This window comes from Corticium candelabrum, chromosome 6 (assembly GCF_963422355.1).
Source record: "Corticium candelabrum chromosome 6, ooCorCand1.1, whole genome shotgun sequence".
Lineage (NCBI taxonomy): Eukaryota > Metazoa > Porifera > Homoscleromorpha > Homosclerophorida > Plakinidae > Corticium > Corticium candelabrum.
The window spans coordinates 3,029,829-3,049,789 of record NC_085090.1 but is presented as its reverse complement, the minus strand read 5'-3'; the positions used below and the strand labels follow the sequence as shown (position 1 = coordinate 3,049,789).

General features: G+C 40.0%; 3 protein-coding genes across 3 annotated transcripts; 2 read left to right on the top strand and 1 right to left on the bottom strand.

Moving 5' to 3' along the window:
* Positions 1-480: 480 nt before the first annotated feature.
* On the bottom strand, positions 481-2,898 carry LOC134181390 (uncharacterized). Its single transcript, XM_062648660.1, has 2 exons — positions 2,814-2,898; positions 481-1,523 (listed from the first exon to the last, which is right to left on the bottom strand). The coding sequence occupies exon 2, from the start codon at positions 1,505-1,507 to the stop codon at positions 629-631; it is 879 nt and encodes a 292-aa protein (XP_062504644.1). The 5' UTR covers positions 1,508-1,523; positions 2,814-2,898; the 3' UTR covers positions 481-628.
* Positions 2,899-2,937: 39 nt separating this feature from the next.
* On the top strand, positions 2,938-19,881 carry LOC134180997 (actin-like protein 6A). The gene is made up of 16 exons (XM_062648182.1): positions 2,938-2,968; positions 3,023-3,099; positions 3,730-3,820; positions 5,443-5,535; positions 6,552-6,652; positions 7,485-7,582; positions 7,682-7,776; positions 11,153-11,201; positions 11,420-11,477; positions 13,491-13,577; positions 13,653-13,714; positions 15,476-15,593; positions 16,779-16,859; positions 16,925-17,020; positions 19,460-19,546; positions 19,627-19,881. Exons 1-16 carry the CDS (start codon positions 2,944-2,946, stop codon positions 19,705-19,707), a joined length of 1,299 nt encoding a protein of 432 aa, XP_062504166.1. The 5' UTR covers positions 2,938-2,943; the 3' UTR covers positions 19,708-19,881.
* Positions 9,294-11,033, top strand: LOC134181267 (uncharacterized). Its single transcript, XM_062648510.1, has one exon. The coding sequence runs from the start codon at positions 9,566-9,568 to the stop codon at positions 10,241-10,243; it is 678 nt and encodes a 225-aa protein (XP_062504494.1). The 5' UTR covers positions 9,294-9,565; the 3' UTR covers positions 10,244-11,033.
* Positions 19,882-19,961: the final 80 nt, after the last annotated feature.

Here is a 19,961-nt window from a genome sequence, read left to right as displayed (position 1 = left end):
TTGGACGACAAGTTCCTCACCAATCTGAGTTTGTATCCTCTAAAAGAGCCATAGAGCATAGTTTCCAGGGAGAACAAGCAGGGCGTAGTGTGGCGTCGGTTAGACAGGGCTATGGCCCCATCATTTGTAGGCGTGGTCATAAGAATCGTGGACTGTAAATACTAATGTACGTGTGATGACCAAAGCTGTATTTAGTATATACACCACCCTTTTTCCAGTCTGGATCTGCCACTGATTCTACTGTATCAGTCAATTAGAAGCCAATAAAAATGGTGCGTGCCCAAATAAATAGGCATGCCCCGTAGCATCTGGAAATTTAGCCCCCATTTCTAGACGCCACGCTACGTCCTGGAACAAGTACTGAAAATCTGGGAGGTTGCCTAACCAGCACTTTTGTAATGGTAGTTCCAAGACATCCCATCAATTTGAAGATTTAACTAATAATTCTGTAATCGGGAGAACATACAAAAATAGCATTTGTTGATTTATATATGGTAATACTTATAAGGATTTAATAAGATCAATTGCATCTGCAACGAACTATAGTTCTGGGCAGGACTTACTATTTCGATATAATTGCTAGATAATAATTACACATCATGCATTTGTGATGAAAATGCTAACCTAATTATTCTCCAGTAGTCTGATACTCCAAAAAATCAGTCTGTTGATCTATTCTGCTGCATAATTCATCTATGACATCCTGTTCCACTTGTATTGCATCTTCCAGCTTACAAATTTTCTCTCTCAGTTGCCCTGCATATGACTTGCTCTCTGCCATCTTGACAATCGACTGACCCCACACTCGTCCCCCAGTTTCATCATCTCGAACAGCAACATCACTGTCTACACACTCACTAGCTACAAGATTGACAGATTCAACACCATCTTGGTAATACAATTCCATTGCCTTTTTTCGTCTCCAAGCATTGATGGCATCATAACTGAGCTGTCCTACGATCCCCAAGCAGCCACCAAGCATACATGTAAAGAGCACATCTCTCGCTCTTTGAAATGTAAATGCAGACACAAAAAATCCAGTCACCACACCCGAGGCAACACTCAATCGATATGACAAATGAAAGTAGGAAGAAACGTTCCATCTTTCTGTGACATCAGCAATGACTTCACGATGACACAAAACAGTTCGACAACTGAGAAACACAGCAGTCACCACAGCAGCACTAACACCAGCTGACAAGGGAAACGAGTAAATAAACGATGCTGTATTGTGTCGTCTTGCTGCCACAGCATATACGCCTCCTATCACTGTGGAAGCAGCCGCCGATGCCAAACTATAGTACATAATTCTTTTGCTCTCTTTGGGCTGTTTTCTGTAACATCTAATAACGAGGCCACATGCAACACCAGCACTTCCTGCTTTCAATAGTTGTCGAGGAAGAAGAGCCAAGTCGAGCCGTCTCGGTTGAGAGATGCCACCAGGTTGACCACTACTCGTACGAGCCCATAGCCATCGAAGGGAGACAGATGATGCTCGTGTTCCCATCTCAAATTTAATCTCACTATAACCAAATATTAACAATTCTAATTAATTTAAAAAATTCCTTTGAATAAAAAAACTAATTAGAAATACATAAAAATGTTATTGATACAACTGTGCAGCAAAAATGAATGTAACGAATGTAGAAAGAGACACACAAATAATGAAAATACCAAATGGCTACAAAAATTCAACCCACAAGTAAATATAGAGTAACCCTCCACATCCTGCATGTTCATTGCTTGATTGACGCTTATCCCTAATTTACAGCTCAACATAAGAGACATGCAGCACAACAAGAAAGTTGCATATTATATTGCAGTTTCCTCTTCATATGTTGCATGTCTCTCTGTCCGTCTGTCCGTCCGTCAATACATATATTTTCATAAATGAACTATAGCACCAAAGCAATAGCTAATCTACGTTTCTGTCTGTCCGTCTGTTTTTCTGTCTGTCAATACATATATTTTCAAACATTGAATTATACACCATCTAAGCAAAGCAACTAAATACTACCCAAGTCAGTAGGGCCTGGTTGTTTGTCTATCTGTTTGTTTGTCTGTCTGTCTGTCTGTCTGTCTGCCTGTCAAAGGTAGGATATCGCCAACAATGACAACTACGACAATAATCACTAGCAAGCTGAGAATAGAGTTCAATGCTTTTACTACATAAAAGCATAAAAAAAGAGTCGATTGGGTCCTCAAAGATCCCATGTCAGCAGGCGTTCATCGAACAAACATCTGGTCCAAGTTGCCAAAGGATCTGTTTTTCGTCTGAGAGCCAGAAGACCTTCATGATTGCATTGCTGTTACATTTCTAAACCTATATTTAAACTGAGCATAACGTCAAATGGTCCAAGAATATTATCAAGGGTTTGGTCTTCCTGATCATGACTCATCAGCAGAAGATAGAGAAAGATGCTGTGACATAAGCAGACAGGATCGAGCAATTTGGCATGCAGATGGTCAGGATAGTCTCAAACACCTTTCTCTGTCTGTCTGTTTGTCTGACTCGATAATATATATTTTCATAAATTAAACTAATACATGGCAATAAGCTAACAAAAGAATCTAGTGACCCACGAGGGTCTTACGTCACTACACAGTCTGTCTGTACTATCCGAAACCCAAATTGGGCCAGCGTCACACTCACTCTCTTCACTCCGTTATCTTTTTCTAGCTATAGAAGGGTATTTGTAATGAAGTTAATACAGCCATTCCAAACTAAAATGAGGATTTTCTTTTTGGTTTACTAGATTTCTAGGCACCTCAACTACAATGTAAGACACTAGATAACGGAATCACTTACGTACATTACACAGTGGTTTGATTGTCGAATATGCCGTTGAAAGAAGCACGCCTAACTTGCTCAGAACGACAGCTACTACAAACTCAAACTCACATACGGGATCTATTTTAGTATATTTCAACCTTGCGTATGCGATGAGTGGAGGCGTTTATGGCGGCGGTAAGTCATTTTTTGATTATCCAGAAGCCCGTAGTTTAGCAAGATATGATTTAGACGAGGTGGGTGCTCTTGTGTTTGACATTGGCTCTTACACTCTGAGAGCAGGCTATGCAGGAGAGGATACTCCAAAGGTACGTACACTATACACTTCTCGAGCTCATGCACTCCCTCGTTTGTCTTTCTGTTTATCTGTTCCTGTCTGCTTGTCGGTTGTCTTCTTGCCTATTTGCCAACTGGACTATCTCTGGATCACTCAGGGTTGTTTGTGTTTGTTTATGAAACCTAATAGTTGGGTTTAATAGGACAAGCAAGTTCTAAAAGATCAAGGAACTGTGATGAGCCATTAATTAGCTGCATGTACATAATATGATGTGAACTGTTTTTGAATTCAGTTATTCTGGTTACTAATCGTTCTGTAATGTTGGCTCTGCACTAGGGGAAATATGAGGTACAATGTTGAGCGGCAGCATTGAGAGATTTGGCCAGTTTTGGGTCGATTTTGGTTTGATCTATCTAGACTAGGAAGTTTTGATCTTGCTGCCTCTGCCTGCTGAAATGTTCAAACACAAGTTGAATAGTTTCTACTCCTTTTTGTTGGCCTCTGCTGCTGTTGTGCTGACTTGGTTTGCTGTCATCCTTTTTTGTTGTTGTTTATCTGTCGCTCTCTGTATCTGCAGGACTGTTGCTTGTCAATGAAATATGTTTTATAATTTGAATTATTTTGTATTGCCATAAGGACTGATTGTTTTGACTTTGTCTAGGTTGACATTCCTACAACTGTTGGAGTTATTCGTAACTCAGAGTCGGCAGATGCACAACCTATGGAAACAAATGAAGAAGCTGTTGCTGAAGGTAATGAAGTTATTTATCTACTGCAATGACAAATGTTTACATATACATGTATAGTCAGGCATTTACTTTGTTTCTATCAAAATCTTTGAGAAAGTGTTAGTCAGTGTTTGCTCAAGTTATGCAAGTTGTTACAGTACTCACCTGCACTGCATACTTTCAGTGTGTACTGCTTTGCTAGATCATAGTTGTGATCAACTTTTATCCTGATGTGTGGTTGAAAGAAATTTTTAAAAGGACATTAATCTACATCTACATTAATTAACATAGCTGTTACATGCAAACCATTATTTTTTCTCAGTTAATTTTACTGCTCATGTGGCAGTGATTGGATGGGGTTAGGTATTTTGTCAGGGACACAATTATACTTACACAAGAGAGTTGCATCGTTTTGTAGCAATTGACCAGCCTTGTAGGAACCATGTGTGTAAACATGTTCTTGCTTTATGTATTCGAAAATCATTTGTTGATGTGGTATATTCTTTCAGAGTTCCTTAGTGGTGACCATTTGTTGTGCTTATGACTGACAAGATATGTAATTAAACAACAAAGAATCATAGCATTGCTTCTCTGAAATAGCATTCCACAACTTCAACAGTCAAATATGCCCCTGTGCAACAAAAAATTTACCTGCAAAACTTAGAAAGCCTTGAACTTGGAATGGCAACCAATTTACCCCAGAAATGAAAAGTGGATGAAAAGTGGAGTGAATTTAGTATCGTGTAGTTCCTCTAATAGTAATGTGTAAACGTCAGCAACAGCAAACTGGTCAACTGTATAAGCAGGTACGGTAACATAGACAAGATGGATATGTTAATGCTTTGATTACAAAGACCCTGAAGAAGCTATCATGATTTCAATTGCACAGACTGCCCATTGCTTACCCTATGACAGCACGAAACTTTTAAGTTCTGATGAGTTATCGTAATCTGATGAATTTTTTCATATGCAAACCGACCAGGGGCTCACTGCATAGACAACTAATTAATAAAACAATCAAGCATCGGATCCACTGTACATTGATGTATTCTGTCATGTCCAGCTCCTTTTTCTGTGTGTACATATGAGTAATAAATGACATAATTTGGTATGGACATGTAGCACGTTTTGCTGCTTTTATATTAGATTAGCTGTTTGAACATCATCTAACATTGGGTATCTCATCATGTTTTGTTACTCTACTTAATCAATGCAGCATGATATCTTTTTGGCATGCACAGTACATCTGATGTAAGAAGTGCATAGTGCAAGTCTGTCTAACATCTCCTAATATGTTTTAATGTGACTTGATCCCTTGCATACTTTTTACATATACTGACCTGTGTCACACACCTAACACACACACACACACACACACACACACACACACACACACACACACACACACACACACACACACACACACACACACACACACAGATTTAGTTGTAGAACAAATTGTTGCCTGATTTTGAAGCAGGTAATAGTACACGTTTACTACATATCTTGGTTAATATGACTCATGACCAACACCCTTAGCTGTGAAATCTGGGTTTTAAACAAGAGTTAGATCTTTTGCTTCTTGGCTTTACATTTGACAGATTGAAGTTGCAGTATACAATATATGTGATGGTTGTGATTTATAGAGTCAACAGGCCACAAGTATTTTATCGGTACAAATTCTTTGCGAGTTCCTCATGTAGGAAAGGAATTGATCAACCCAGTGAAAGATGGAATGAGTAAGCAGTTTGCATACTCTTGCTTGATGGATATTTATTCAATATGACATTGTGTGTGTTTGTGTGTGTGTGTGTGTGTCTGTCTGTCTGTCTGTCTGTCTGTCTGTCTGTCTGTCTGTCTGTCTGTCTGTCTGTCTGTGTCTGTCTGTCTGTCTGTCTGTCTGTGTGTGTGTGTGTGTGTGTGTGTGTGTGTGTGTTGTGTGTGAGTGTGTGTGTGTGTGTGTGTGTGTGTGTGTGTGTGTGTGTGTGTGGTGCGATAGCTCAGTTGGTTAGAGAGTCATCTTATGGAGTGTTTACATCCGGGACCTTAAAGGGTCGCAAGTTCAAGTCACAGTGATGGCGAGCTATGGCATAATTTCCTTAAGCAAGAAACTAACACACATTTGCTTTTCTCGACTCAGGAGTATAAATGAGTACCTGGTCATTGACTGGCGTCCTAAGCGGCCATCGGCTGTGACGTGACATCAGTCACTGGGGTGGTGAGACTTCGGGTGCTCACACCACAGTTGGCTTCACAAGTCGGTGCTCCTGCGAGTGCCTGGCCCGGCTCCAGGAGTTTGCTAGCACAGGACCAGAGTTCCCTGAGTAGCACACAGGGCCCAGTTTAACAGCTGGGGGCGTGACCTCTGAGAGGCAGCTCCTGACATTTAGGATTTTTAGGATTTAGGTGTGTGTGTGTGTGTGTGTGTGTGTGTGTGTGTGTGTGTGTGTGTGTGTGTGTGTGTGTGTGTGTGTGTCTGTGTGTGTGTGTCTGTGTGTGTGTGTCTGTGTGTGTGTGTGTGTGTGTGTGTGTGTGTGTGTGCGTGTGTGTGTGCGTGTGCGTGTGCATGTCTGTGTGCGTGTCTGTGTGTCTGTGTGTCTGTGTGTCTGTGTCTGTGTCTGTGTGTGTGTGTGTGTGTGTGTGTGTGTGTGTGTGTGTGTGTGTGTGTGTGTGTGTGTGTGTGTGTGTGTGTGTGTGTGTGTGTGTGTATCTGTGTAGCTAGTGTGAAATGGTAGTTTTGTCTGCTTTTGTTTAGTTGAAGATTGGGATATTATAAAGCTTTTAATTGATCACGTGTATCAGAAGCATTTTTACAGTGAGGCCAGCGAACATCCTGTTTTATTCTCTGAATCAGCGGTAAGCAAAGTTGTGTATGCAAATCAGCTCTATTATAATTAATTACTGCTTTCTTGTTTTGTTGCAATCGATGAGAACGTGTATTACAAATTCCTTATTTAATTATTCTTATTGCAGCAATACAGTACATAGCAGGTTGTCTACTTAAGCTTGCCTACCACATTTTACTGGGGATTTCCGAAACAGTGGCCATCCATTTGGCAATTTTTTGGAAACTGTTCTCATTTACAGCCCGCGGGCCACTAATGAGAATCAAGATTGTGGTGTATGATTCAACGTGGTCCAAAGGTGATCGATATTCCAAGTCTGTATTAGTAATGTGCGTTACTATACTACAGTGTACATACAGGTTTAGTAATCAGGCAGCGGTCTTACACTGTGGATTAAAGAAGAAACTTCTATAGAAATGCATGACAAGAAATGTAGAAGGGCAGTCATGTCTGGTTGCACTCGTGGGTGTCGAAGGACTACGGGGACGTTACAAGATGAGCCTCCCACTTGTCTACTCTGTGGTACTCAAGTCAATCTGCTAATTTCCAGAGTTTCCTAAGAACCGGCTCAGGCACTTATTAAGAACGGATTTTCTTCCATAAAAATCCCATTTTCCATATCGCTGCCCTGGCTGCTGTTTCAAAATTCCTGGTACTGGTACAGTTGCATCACTGCATTACAACAGCCCATGCCTGGAAAAAATTACCATTGACTTGAATTGTTTCACAATTAGTGATATTTTATTGTACATCTATAATCCCTCTTTGTCCATGTACTTAGATCTTTCTGTAGTCGATTTGTATTCTGAAACAATATCTTTAATTTTTATTTTGTTTGTTAGTGGAACACTCGAGCCAAAAGAGAGAAACTGACTGAAATGATGTTTGAACAATACAATGTACCAGCTTTCTTCTTGTGTAAATCGGCCGTGCTGACAGCGTATCATTCGATTGCACTGACTTGACGTGTGTGCATGTTCTTTGAGAGTTTGTGTTATTGCAATGTTTCTTTGTTGCTGTCTTCTTTGACTGTATTGAGATTTGCCAACGGTCGTACCACCGGGCTGATTATTGACTCGGGAGCTGATCAAACTGCTGCTGTTCCTGTACATGATGGATATGCACTGCAACAAGGTCAGTTTCATCTTACTTGTGACCTGTTATCTGTTAACAAGTCTGAAAATGTGTGATGGAACATATGTTGTTGTGTTTGGTGCACAGATGGACAGCTAAATGCAGACACAGACAGACAGATAGATAAATAGTTGGGTTGGTCAACGGAGGGGCAGACAGGCAAGCAAAAATTTAGATGGATGTACATGCAGGAGGAGGTCAAGCTAAGTGAAAAAGGCGGGTGGGTGGACTAAATGAGACTCTTCGTTCTCGCATATGTTACTCAATTCATTTGCGAAATATACTGAATGGGCATTGAACATTGCAATGTGAATCAGATGATTTCAGAACGTCTGCAAATCGTTTAATAAACACTTAGTTGTAGTATGCAAACTTTGTTTTTCTTGGTACTATGAGATCTGGCTCTAGCTGCTACTGGATTCCCATGCATTATATTGTGTCGACATTTTTGATCCATTTTTTAATTTATGGCAAGAAGACAGCAAAGGGAATTTATGCAGAAGTGTTATTTGTGACTTTATTTTGTACATCTTGACAACAAAGATACAAGAAACACTAAAAATGTATTTTAGTAGGAATGGCTACACAAATCAGCAAAAAGTGAACAATCAAGTGTGGATGGTTCAATACTGAACCGAATGCAGGGTACACCATGACTAACTTACACTGCATGACAATTTTCTGCAATGGTGAAGTATTTATGGTACTCTCAATTGGTGCAGTATTGAACCATTCACACTTGTTTGTTTGCTTGTTGTTGATTTGTTGCCATCGCTTTTTAATTTAATGTTTTTGTATCTTGTTCATTCACTTTTTGCATGAACTGTACTAGGTGCATGCAGCTTACAGGGTACATGCCCTAGAATGAACCCAAACTACAAAGAATGGGCATTTCATCACTGAGTGGAACCACTGTGGTAGACGTTGCTCCTAATACTTCCCAATAATGTATGGTGAGTGCACTTGATACTCACAGGGGTGCTCTAATGGGGTGCTTGATCTGCTAGGTCGCTAGATCTAATTACACAAGCGCTCAGATGTTACCATAAGAAGTCCAATCTACATCTTTGAGAACTTACGAAGTGCACTTTTGTCGGTTGCATTCAGTTTTAAGTTTAGCGTCCTGGATAATTTGTAGTCGCTGAGCGCATTTTCCTGTTTAGGCCTACCGCGGTCGCAGCAGAGAGACTATAGTCGCACTTTCTTCGTTATCTTAATTAATTGTTGCAGCATCTGTAGACAAGTTTGCCAACTGCTCGCATGTCTCATCATAAACGTTTTGGAGATGTCTGACAACAAGAGAAGAGACTGTAAGTGTCAGCAGACGTGCCTTCTAGTGCCAAATACTGGAGCACACGCAGTGCTGCTTCCAAAATGGCGGAGGACACATTGCACCGCCTAATTACCAGAATCGTGTGTATATATATATATATATATATATATATATATATATATATATATATATATATATATATATATCCAAGATTTCCTTAGGAAAGCTTGTAATTCTCTGGCCTCAACAAACGTACACGTTCCGACTTCACTGCTATTGGAAGAATCTGAAAGTTATCTTCAGAGTTGTTCCTTTCTGAAAAACGAACACAGTCATTTGCTTCTAGATTTCAACAACTCGACTCAACGACAAATTCAATCAAAACTCGATGCTGATTTATTCAATTGTTTATTGAACAATGCCAGCTTGAGAGACAGAGCTCGTTTATATTCCATCAGTACACCCCATGCGGGAGCGTGGTTGAGGGCAATACCAAACCCTAATCTCGGCCTTTCCATGCTTTCTCATGAGTTTGTCATTTCTATACGGCTCTGGTTAGGGATTAAGATGTTTCCCTCTCCTCCAACTTCGATCCTGTGCACTTGTCGTCAACACATCGATCCTTTTGGAGATCACCTCATCAGCTGTGGTACAGGTCCAGAACGCACCAGAAGACACAACGCATTGGCAGAAGTCATTTTCCAGGCGTTATTAGTTGAGAATAAAGACGTGGTAAAGGAAGTGAGATGCAGTGGTAGTGACGAAAGTCGTCCAGGTGATGTTTTTCATCCTGACTTTTTAGAGGGCAAACCAGCTTATTTCGACATAACAGTCAGAAACTCATTGCAGCCATTGTACGTGACAAAAGCAGCAGTAAGGGCTGGGGCAGCAGCTGAAGCAGGTGAAGAACAGAAGGACACACGTCACGAAGCAAACGTTCTGGCAACAGGTGGTCTTTTTTACCCCTTGGTATTGGAAACATTGGGTTTCTGGTCTCCGTTCAGCATTAAAACGTTAAAAGCTATTGCATCTAAAACTTCAGCTGTCAGCGGAATTCGATTCCATCAAGCTTTCCAGAATTTGACGCAACAACTTTCGGTACAGTTGTGGAAATACAATGCAAGGATGTTGTTCAGAAGAATTCAACTTGAAGTACAGGACATTGATAGTTGGGATATACCCACCGTAGCGTAGTGTAGAATTTGGTAGTTAGTTCTGTTTAAATGTAAAAGTAAAAATAAAAAATTTATTATATAAAAAAAAAAAAAAAAAAAATATATATATATATATATATGATAGTTGTATTTTCGAAACCAATTGCAAAAATAAGAAAAATTCGGCCGAGGATGGTTTGAAACAATTAACGTAACCAGTTCAGTCAGAGAAAGCGTACAGAATGAGAAACTCGTCTGAAGAAGGTTAATTAGTCAGTCAGACGAAATTGCCGTATATTGCAAATACATTTAAAAATAAACCAAACAGTTTTAGAGATTGAAGCTTGGCACACATAGTGAAGTAAAGCAGAAGACATCAGTAATGCTATTCGTTTTTTTGCAGAAGTGCTGAGCCAATTTAGTAAAGGGGCATAAACGAGTTTATGTATTTACACCTTCAGCCATTCTTAGATAGTGACTATGCGTCACTATCAAAAAGTTCAACTTTCTTTTTTGCAATTCTAATTTCTTGTCTTATTGTATTATTTTGCAAGCTTTGCAGATAGAAGATAGCGTTTGGTGCATATAGTGAAAATTTTGATACTTGAATAAAATATTGGTGAAAAGATGATTATTTGGTAATAGATGATGGAAACAGTACAGTGTAGAAATACAGGTAACCAAAATTGTCAGATTGTTCTTGACACAAACAGGCAAGGCAGAAGGTGTCTTTGTACCTATTGCAATTACCATGAAATGTTTGGCAATCACCAATTGTATTAGTTTATACGTTGTGTCAGTGTATCATTTCATTGAGTCAATGGTATTATGTCATAATGCAACACACACACGCACGCACACACACACACACACACACACACACACACACACACACGCGCGCGCGCGCGCGCGACCTCATGACACTGTTTAATGATTGCTTTCTGTTTAGCCATAGTTAGGTCTCCATTGGCTGGAGAGTTTCTGACTTCACAGGCCAGGTGTGTGTGTGTGTGTGTGTGTGTGTGTGTGTGTGTGTGTGTGTGTGTGTGTGTGTGTGTGTGTGTGTGTGTATGTGTTTGTGTGTGTGTGTGTGTGTGTGTGTGTGTGTGTGTGTGTACGTGTGTGCGTGTACGTGTGTGCGTGCATGTGTTAGTGTTTCAGCGAGTTAGTGTGCATACCTAACATTATTCTTGTAGTCATACATTGTTTGTATTAGATCTCTCTTTGCAGAACGAAAGATAGATGTCATACCATCGTATCTAGTTGCGAACAAGGTCAGTCACTTTCTTGGATTTGCTCTCAGCCTTAACTCTATCTACAGACTGAATTTACTTTGTTTGTGTTTACCTTATGTGTCTGTACTAAGGGTAAGTAATCAGTTCTGAGGTAGTTTTTGTTGTTGAGATCCACATGAAAATTGTCATATCTAAGATGTAGATGTCAGATCCGAGTAGTAATTGCAAAAATGGAGGTCCATACACTTCAGTACTGACAAAAACTCAAGCGACGACAAAACTTGAGTTCTGAAAGAGGTTCGGGCGTGCGTTAGCATATAAGGCTTTATGCACAACTGTGATTCTTGGTAGCCAATAGACATGTTACAGCCTTGTTTTTTTTACAAAAACTGTTTGGCGGCACTTTTCTTGCTACTGCAAATGTTTTTGGCCAGGCTATTGTCTATGGAGACATGTCGACGTAGACAACTCAGAATAATCAGACACAGCCAGCCTAATCATTTTACCAGTCCATGGCCTTGGGATTGTGGATGTTACTATGTTGGTCGGATTTTTGGAACATTATGGGAAGGGTTAAGCTAGCAAACAGCGTGTAGTTTAGAAACATTGCAGTCAGCTAGGAAATCCATGAGTGTCTGTTATAATGGCATATATATAGACAATCATTCAAAGTACTCTACTCTGGGTATACTATTGCTGCTGCATGATTACAGGCACAAGCTTTGCATGCACTCTTGTTCAGTTTCTGGTGTCACAAACAGTTTACAGCATGCACAGATATCACCTTAGATCTCTGTCAGAGACCTGCTAGGTTTTCTCTTGTTTGGTTACCCCCTTTCCTACAGTTTACTAAGTTAGGCTCGGAAGTGAGTGAACAGCAAAGAATCAGCAGTGGTCCTATAGCATAAAACTTTGCTAAACCCCAGGTCTACTATGGTTTTTATGTGTGCACGAGTTATGTGCTCTCTGAACTCTTGTTTCTGAAACATTCGTTTCTTTCCCGAACTTGCTTATCTGACAGTTAGTTGTATCACAGAAATGTGGTTCACATCAATTCTTTATTGGTGTCTAAACTGTTTGAATGTCATGCTGCGTAGCAGTTGTAAAGTCAATGCATAGTGTGGACAGTAAGGATTATTGGTTACCAATTTTAAATATGAGCAGCTACTAATCCGATGAACTGTTTACTGCAAGAACTGTGAAAATGGGTTGTAATGGGTGTCTATAGCTTATAACTTATAACTTATAGCTTAATTTAATTAGAACACGAATGTTGTCAATGAGCCTAATTAAGTTGCAACAGTACAGCTGCAATGTATGTAATGGGTGATTATCGAAGTTACTGTGTTGACTGAACAGTTAGAAAGTTAGTTTGTCTGAATGTTAGTCCAAAGCCTGGAAACAGGGTTTTGCACAGACAAGAACAGGTGGCACAGTGCCTTCTTTAGTTGGTTACATTGTTACTGTTCATGTAACTGTCTTGTTGAAACAGTATATACAGTATGTAGCAAGCCAAATGCTTGTATGCGGCCATTTGCTAACATGCACATGCAACGTCATTTCCTCTGGTTATTTCGTGTTTTATTCATGTCATGGCAAAATGTGTTTTATATTAGGAATTCAGTTGAATGACTTTCTTCACCTTACTGACTTTGAAACAGCTGTATCTTGTTTTTTATTGATTGGGAATAGAAACAATAAGCTGTAGGGACACAATCGCTTGTGCTTGTACGCTACAGTTGCCACATATGTTTTTATGTATTCAATAAGATAATTGAAAATTGTTGCTAATTGATATTAATCACATGCATGTTTGATGTAATTACTCGATAAAATCTTGCTGTACAGTTTGTTGCAATTTAAGTATCTTTAGTTTTAAGCTGAGGTAGAGTGATGTCATTTTAACTTAATGCTTTGCAGAAGTTGGATATGCAGGGTTTCATTGCACGAAGGACTGTTATTTGAACGCATTAATTAACAACCAAGTCACTTTGTATCTGCTTGATCTTAGTGAGTGCTTAAATGATCTCTTATCTGCTTTACGTCTGTTAGGAACTTGTTGCCGAGAACAGTCCTGCTGTCTTTACAAGAAAGAAAGTGCCTGAAGTGACTGATTCATATCATTACTACATGGTGAAGGTAGGACAAGTGTACACTTTTAAGTTTTATATTGGAGTTTTATACTTAGTCATATACACTATTGTGGTGTTTCAGGAAGTTGTTCATGATTTTAAGTGCTCGGTTTGCCAAGTTGCTGATGGTCCATTCGATGACAGGTCATTTATGTTATGTATTAATTCCTAATTAGAATTTGTGTGTGTGTGTGTGTAGTGTGTGTGTGTGTGTGTGTGTGTGTGTGTGTGTGTGTGTGTGTGTGTGTGTGTGTGTGTGTAGCATTTGTAGCTCAATTAGTTAGAGAGTTGCATTTACAGAACGCAACATCCAGGACCTTTGGGTCGCAGGTTTAGGTACGGGTGGGCACAGGTGTAATTTCTTTAGGCAAGGAACTCGTACGCAATTGCCTCTCTCAACTCAGGAGTATAAAATGACTACCTGGTCATTGACTGGGGACTAGATTGCTGGCATGGCGGTAACGTCTTGCAGGAGGCAGGTACAGTACTTGTGGGCCTTGGAGTCCAGTCTCAGAGCTGCGTCATGCAGTGCCCCTGGATGACTTTGGCCAAGCTTCAGGTGAATTTTACCACTGGCCCTAAGCCTCCACATAGCGCTTGGAGGCCATATCTGCAGACAGGGGAGCTATCTTCTCAACTCACCTTACGGTTGCTATCGAACAACACGAAGGGCTCAACTTTTGTCCAAGTTGTCCAGTGTGTGTGTGTGTGTGTGTGTGTGTGTGTGTGTGTGTGTGTGTGTGTGTGTGTGTGTGTGTGTGTGTGCAAGCACACACGGAGACGCATACTCACACTGTGCAGTATCTGTAGCTGAATTGTTAGAGTTGCATTAGGAATCGTGGAATGGAAACATCCAGGATTTTTGGGTCACAGCTGTAAGTCTGGGATGAGCACGGCATAATTCCCATGGGCAAGGAACTCAAACACAATTGCCTCTTTTGATTCAGGAATATGATGAGTACCTGACCTAGATTCGAGTGAACAAAATTACTGATTCTGGCGATACCATTCCAAAACTTCATCTGCACTTGAATTGCAGATGACAAAGTTACACCATGGTCAATGCCTCTGCAAGTATATGACCCAGCTCTAGGTGGATTGTTAGTGCTGGGCTCTGCTTTCTGTGCATGGAGAACCTGTTCTATGACAAAAGTGCCAATTTCGGAAAAGAAGGGTTTTAAATTCCCATTTGTCCAGTGTGTGTGTGTGTGTGTGTGTGTGTGTGTGTGTGTGTGTGTGTGTGTGTGTGTGTGTGTGTGTGCATATGATACATCACTACAGGTTTAATCTTATTACTAAAGAATTTGGGCTGCATGATTGGCACACTTATAGAAATTAACAAACTGAATGGTGAGTTTCTTTTCATAGGATTGATTCCATAGAGAATTTCTTTTTAGGTGACTAGGATCACCCTGAATGTTTACTCATGGTCATTTGACAAAATGTCATAACAGGTGATAATGCTGCATTTCCTTCTAAAAGTGTTACGAGAGATCTATTTACAATTACCTATATATTTATTTTGTGCCTGGTAATTCTTGAACAGCACATCATCTCTTCCAAAGACAGCATGACTGCTGACTTTGCTTAAATTAATTTAAAAGGTTTGCCAAAATTTGGGTAGGTTTGGTTTCAGACACATCAGATTGACATTATGAATGTTGACCTTGTGTAGTCACATGGATAACAGGTGGTGATGCTTTGCTGCATGCTCAGCTGTTCATCAGAAGTTAAATTTGGGTACATGTTTTCATAGATTAGTGACGTTTGGTAATGGTAGCCTTACTAGAGCCATTTCTTATTGCTTTGAAGGTGCATGATGTGAATGTGAGTGTTATATGATAATGTAAAGTTGAGTGAATGGTTTTTGTTATTGTTACTATTTGTGTTTTTATTGTCTTGCAGTATGACAAGCATGCCCACTTTGCCATACTATTTCCCCGATGGCTATAACACTAGCTTTGGTACAGAAAGATTTAAACTCACAGAAGGACTCTTTAATGCAACAGGAATCAACTTAAAGGTACTGTAACAGTCTAGGTATTAGCTTCTAACGATACAAGTGATTGCTACAAGTTCTTACACAGTTAAGAATCCTCTTTGTTGTTATTTATATAGTCAATTTAGTGTTGGTGTTCAAAATTATAGCTTAGGTTTTATGATGGGTTTTTGATTCTTTCTATAGATTTTATCTTTGCATTCTGGAAGGCCAAAATAGCTTGCTAAATATTCTAGAGGAACTTGTTGGTGTGTGGAAGAATATTGTATGATTTTGTGATCATATCTTATTGCACAATTAATTTGCTGATTAATTCTTAATTGACTTGAGATGACTATCATGTGCAAATAGCTTTAGTATGATAAGTTTGCTAAGGTCAGCTATCAATGGTGTATTAGAATATGTCAGTCGCTACTTTGGCAGTCCCATTCTAAATGATGTTTTGAGTCATAAATATCACGTACATTGTAGCTAGTCACGGTAAAGGGTTTCTGTTTCTTCTCACTTCTTTGACTGCAATTTGGATGCTTGTCCAGCCAGGGTGAATTGGTACGTTGATGCGGGGATGATCTCTTCTTAGGCCACTCTTTCCAGGCCCCTGATGTTGTGTGTGCTACGTTAGTGTTTTCACAGATAAATAGAACCTGTATGTACTGTAAGTGTTTATTTCTATTACTGCTGCTCTTGTGGTCGTGCTGTAAGCTGTGTCTGTTTCTACTTAGTTCATTGTGTCTTTCAATAAACATGGTCTAATATGGAGTTTTCAGTTGTTTACTGATTGGCACCCTGATTGTTTCACATGCCAGAAATAGCATAGCTTGTCAGATTGTTTGGCTGTTGTGTCTTGTCAACAAGTACCAGTTAGAGTTGCAGCATCACAATATCCACACGTTCTACCAACTGCATTGCCAAGGATATCTTTGCTAGATTGACTAATCCAATGTTTGCTGCATTATTGCTAGGCTAGTGATTATGTTTTGATTACTGAAAAACTTGAAAGGATACATACTCAGTTGATTGATGAACACTCTGACTGCTTTTTTTCACCTTCCATTTATGTGATTTTTTTCCAATCATGGCAATAACTATACTTGCATTCTTAACTCTCTTTACTTGGCTTTGTTCAGTCTTTGGATAACAAAACAAAGTACTATAAGGAAATGCTGGTCAAACCCAAGTGTGAATATATCATTCTGTTATGTTTTATAGGGTGTGCATGGTGGTGGTCTTCTTGGGATTCCACAAGTTGCAACAACCAGTGCAGGAATGTGTGATGTTGACATCAGATCTGTATGCTACTTGACTATATTCAATGATGCTTTTTCTGTTATTCTGATTGTTGTCGTAATATGTAGGGTATTTACAGTTGTGTCTTACTGTGTGGAGGCAACTCGCTTCTACCAGGATTTACTGACAGAATCACACGAGAGTTGACAATGAGAACACCACCTGTGAGTCATGGGTTATGTGTTGCAGTCCTGATGTGTGGGGTTGCCGTACCTTAAATAGATTGTTAGAAGGGCATGCCGTTATAGTACTGCTCTTACATGTTGAGGTATGAGGCACATCCTCATGGATGTGGGAATACTGCAACTGCATTGCCTACACATTGTTACTCGGAACCAACACAAGGAATGTATCAAATGTACAATTCCACCAGTTTTCCACTTATGGTCAATTCATTCTATAATCTTCCATACTGTCTTTGTCATTTGTTAATCCTATATGTCACTCTTCATCTTGCTACTGATGATCAGGTGTTTCTAAACCATTGTACAACTCCTAGTCTTTCTCTTGTAGGTGACAGTTTACATTCTATGAATGAACATTTTGTGAGACTTTTAAATGCATCTTTCCAAGAGTCTGATACAGCAGTCCCTTTAGGCTAGTTACACATGCTCAGATGTAGCGCAATGAGAATGTTTCGAGATTTGAGGCTACTTTGATTATAAGGGCATGCCTTTACAGTTGCATGACGTTTCAATCAAACTCTTGGTAACCTCTCATAACGGCTTTTCCTTGAAGGCTTCTTGGTGAGGATATATGGTAATGGCTAGGTGTTTCAACCATAAGAATTTTTATTAGAGAAAGGAAGCAGTTTGGTATTAGCTAGACAGTGTTGACTTGTGGTTGCTATAAATTATTACAGTATGTTGTATATTTAGTTTTTTGTTGTTGTTGTTGTAATGGTTTGATACTGTGGTTTTAAACAAATAAAGCAAATTTTAAATGCATGTTCATGAAAGTCAATTGTTTGTTGTCATTTTTAATGTAGACATGAAAGAGGTGTGTGCTTGTGTGCACAGAATGTCTGTACTGTACCATGTTATTTTCAGTCCAGTCTTAACTCTTTCTCAAAGTGTCTGTTTTTACAGACTTCGTTGGGAGAGACTGTAAATACCATATGTATAAGGCTGAGCTATAATCTAGTTCTCGTATGTTTAGAAACTTATTTTATTAGCTGTAGTTCTAACGTTAACGTAGGAAATTTGGAGGTGTGTGTGTGTGTGTGTGTGTGTGTGTGTGTGTGTGTGTGTGTGTGTGTGTGTGTGTGTGTGTGTCTGTCTGGTGTGTGTGTGTGTGTGTGTGTGTGTGTGTGTGTGTGTGTGTGTGTGTGTGTGTGTCTGGTGTGTGTGTGTGTGTGTGTGTGTGTGTGTGTGTCTGGTGTGTGTGTGTGTGTGTGTGTGTGTGTGTGTGTGTGTGTGTGTGTGTGTGTGTGTGTGTGTGTGTGTGTGTGTGTGTGTGTGTGTGTGTGTGTCTATGTCATCTGTAGCTTGATTGTGATAAAACATGTAATACCTTGTTTACCACAATATCAGTCCAGGATGAGCCCAGGCATAATTTCCTTGGGCAACTCTCACACAATTACGCCTCTTGACTGAGAGGTCCAAATAAGTACTTGCTCTTTGATGGAGGAGGCAATGACTACTGACTGTGATTTAGATCATCAGTTACTGAGATTTCAAGCAGGACTTAGAGCGTCCACCCTTCAGTTGGTGTTCCATGTCAGTGTTTCAGCGACTACCAGGTAACCTAACCTGGCTTCAGGAGCCTTTTGTGCTAGCCCAACTTTCTCCTGATTATATTGTGCTGGAGAGGTTTTTGATCTGTGGGCGTGATCTAATTAGGGCGCTTTTTACATTTACCGTGCTTTTACTGTTTGTTGTGTGAGAGAGGTATAGATGAAAGAAGGAAGGAGCAGTGAGGGGGTGATTGAAAGGGGGACCGAAATCTAGGATTGCAACGATTCAGCTGTGCATTGCATAGTCTTCTTCCCAGACTTGTGTGGGATTGTGAGTGATATATGGGAACTGGACAGGTGTAAGGTCATGAGAGGAGTCTGGGAACGTTTAGTAAATTTGGGGGTAGATACAATGCAGACAGACAGGCAGACACACAGACAGACACATGATAATGGTTATTCTTTTGCACAGTTTAACATAGATGTCAATGTACAGCAATTACATTGTCTACATGGTTTTATACTTTGTTAAGAGTTTACTGTCAGCATGGCTTAAAATTAATTTTTTTTTGATGGGCCACTACGTTTATGTACAAACGGACAGAAGATTGAGGATAATTCTGTTCAGTGTTTTAATTACAACACACTTGACAGCCTTGTAGGGTACTGTACACTATAAGTATATATAATTTCATTGGACCAAAAATGATTATATTTTGGGACTTGAGGTGCTACCAATTTAGCAGCTATTTTGATACTCAACACTACATCAGTAAACAGTGTGAGCATCAGAACTATTGTAGTGTTGTTGTGTTGTCATGTAGTCAATCACCACAAACAGACTTCTTGCCTCTAGCGCATTCCGCTCGTTCTCTGTCTAGCAACGTGTGACGCGTTGCGCTCATGGTAATTTGTGTTGTTCTTTCAGAGCATGCGGTTGAAAGTCATTTCGAACAACAGCACAATCGAGAGACGATTTAGTTCGTGGATAGGCGGGTCCATTCTGGCATCATTAGTAAGGATGTCACACACACTGTGTTCACACGTGTTCGTCGCACCTCTCCTCTCGGTCATTTCATGCCGGTGTCGTTCTAGGGTACGTTCCAACAGATGTGGATATCACAGCGCGAGTACCAGGAACAAGGTAAAGCGTGCGTCGAGCGCAAGTGTCCGTAGGCGTCTCTCTCTTTTCTTCTCGATTGAGAAATCATGGATGACGGAATTTAGTGAATTCACACTTGCGGTCGGTGCATGTCCTTTGACTGGACGATGCATGCTTGGTTGTAAACGGATAGGCAGATTAACTATGTAATTCGATAGAAGTGCAGAAGTGAGGTAAAGAGGTTTGTGTATCGATATTTGCTGCGCTTAGTACTACCCACGCAAGGCGGAGGCCAGTTGTGTCTGACAGCGCATGCCCTCGCTTCAGC

Bases quoted from the DNA above. Each gene is read 5' to 3' on its own strand.
- LOC134181390 (XM_062648660.1), bottom strand. From the start codon at position 1,507: ATGGGAACACGAGCATCATCTGTCTCCCTTCGATGGCTATGGGCTCGT.
- LOC134180997 (XM_062648182.1), top strand. From the start codon at position 2,944: ATGAGTGGAGGCGTTTATGGCGGCG. The intron at 2,969-3,022 runs GTAAGTCATTTT...GATATGATTTAG, and splicing joins TGGAGGCGTTTATGGCGGCG to ACGAGGTGGGTGCTCTTGTG. The intron at 15,594-16,778 runs GTACTGTAACAG...TATGTTTTATAG, and splicing joins CAACAGGAATCAACTTAAAG to GGTGTGCATGGTGGTGGTCT.
- LOC134181267 (XM_062648510.1), top strand. From the start codon at position 9,566: ATGCTTTCTCATGAGTTTGTCATTTCTATACGGCTCTGGTTAGGGATT.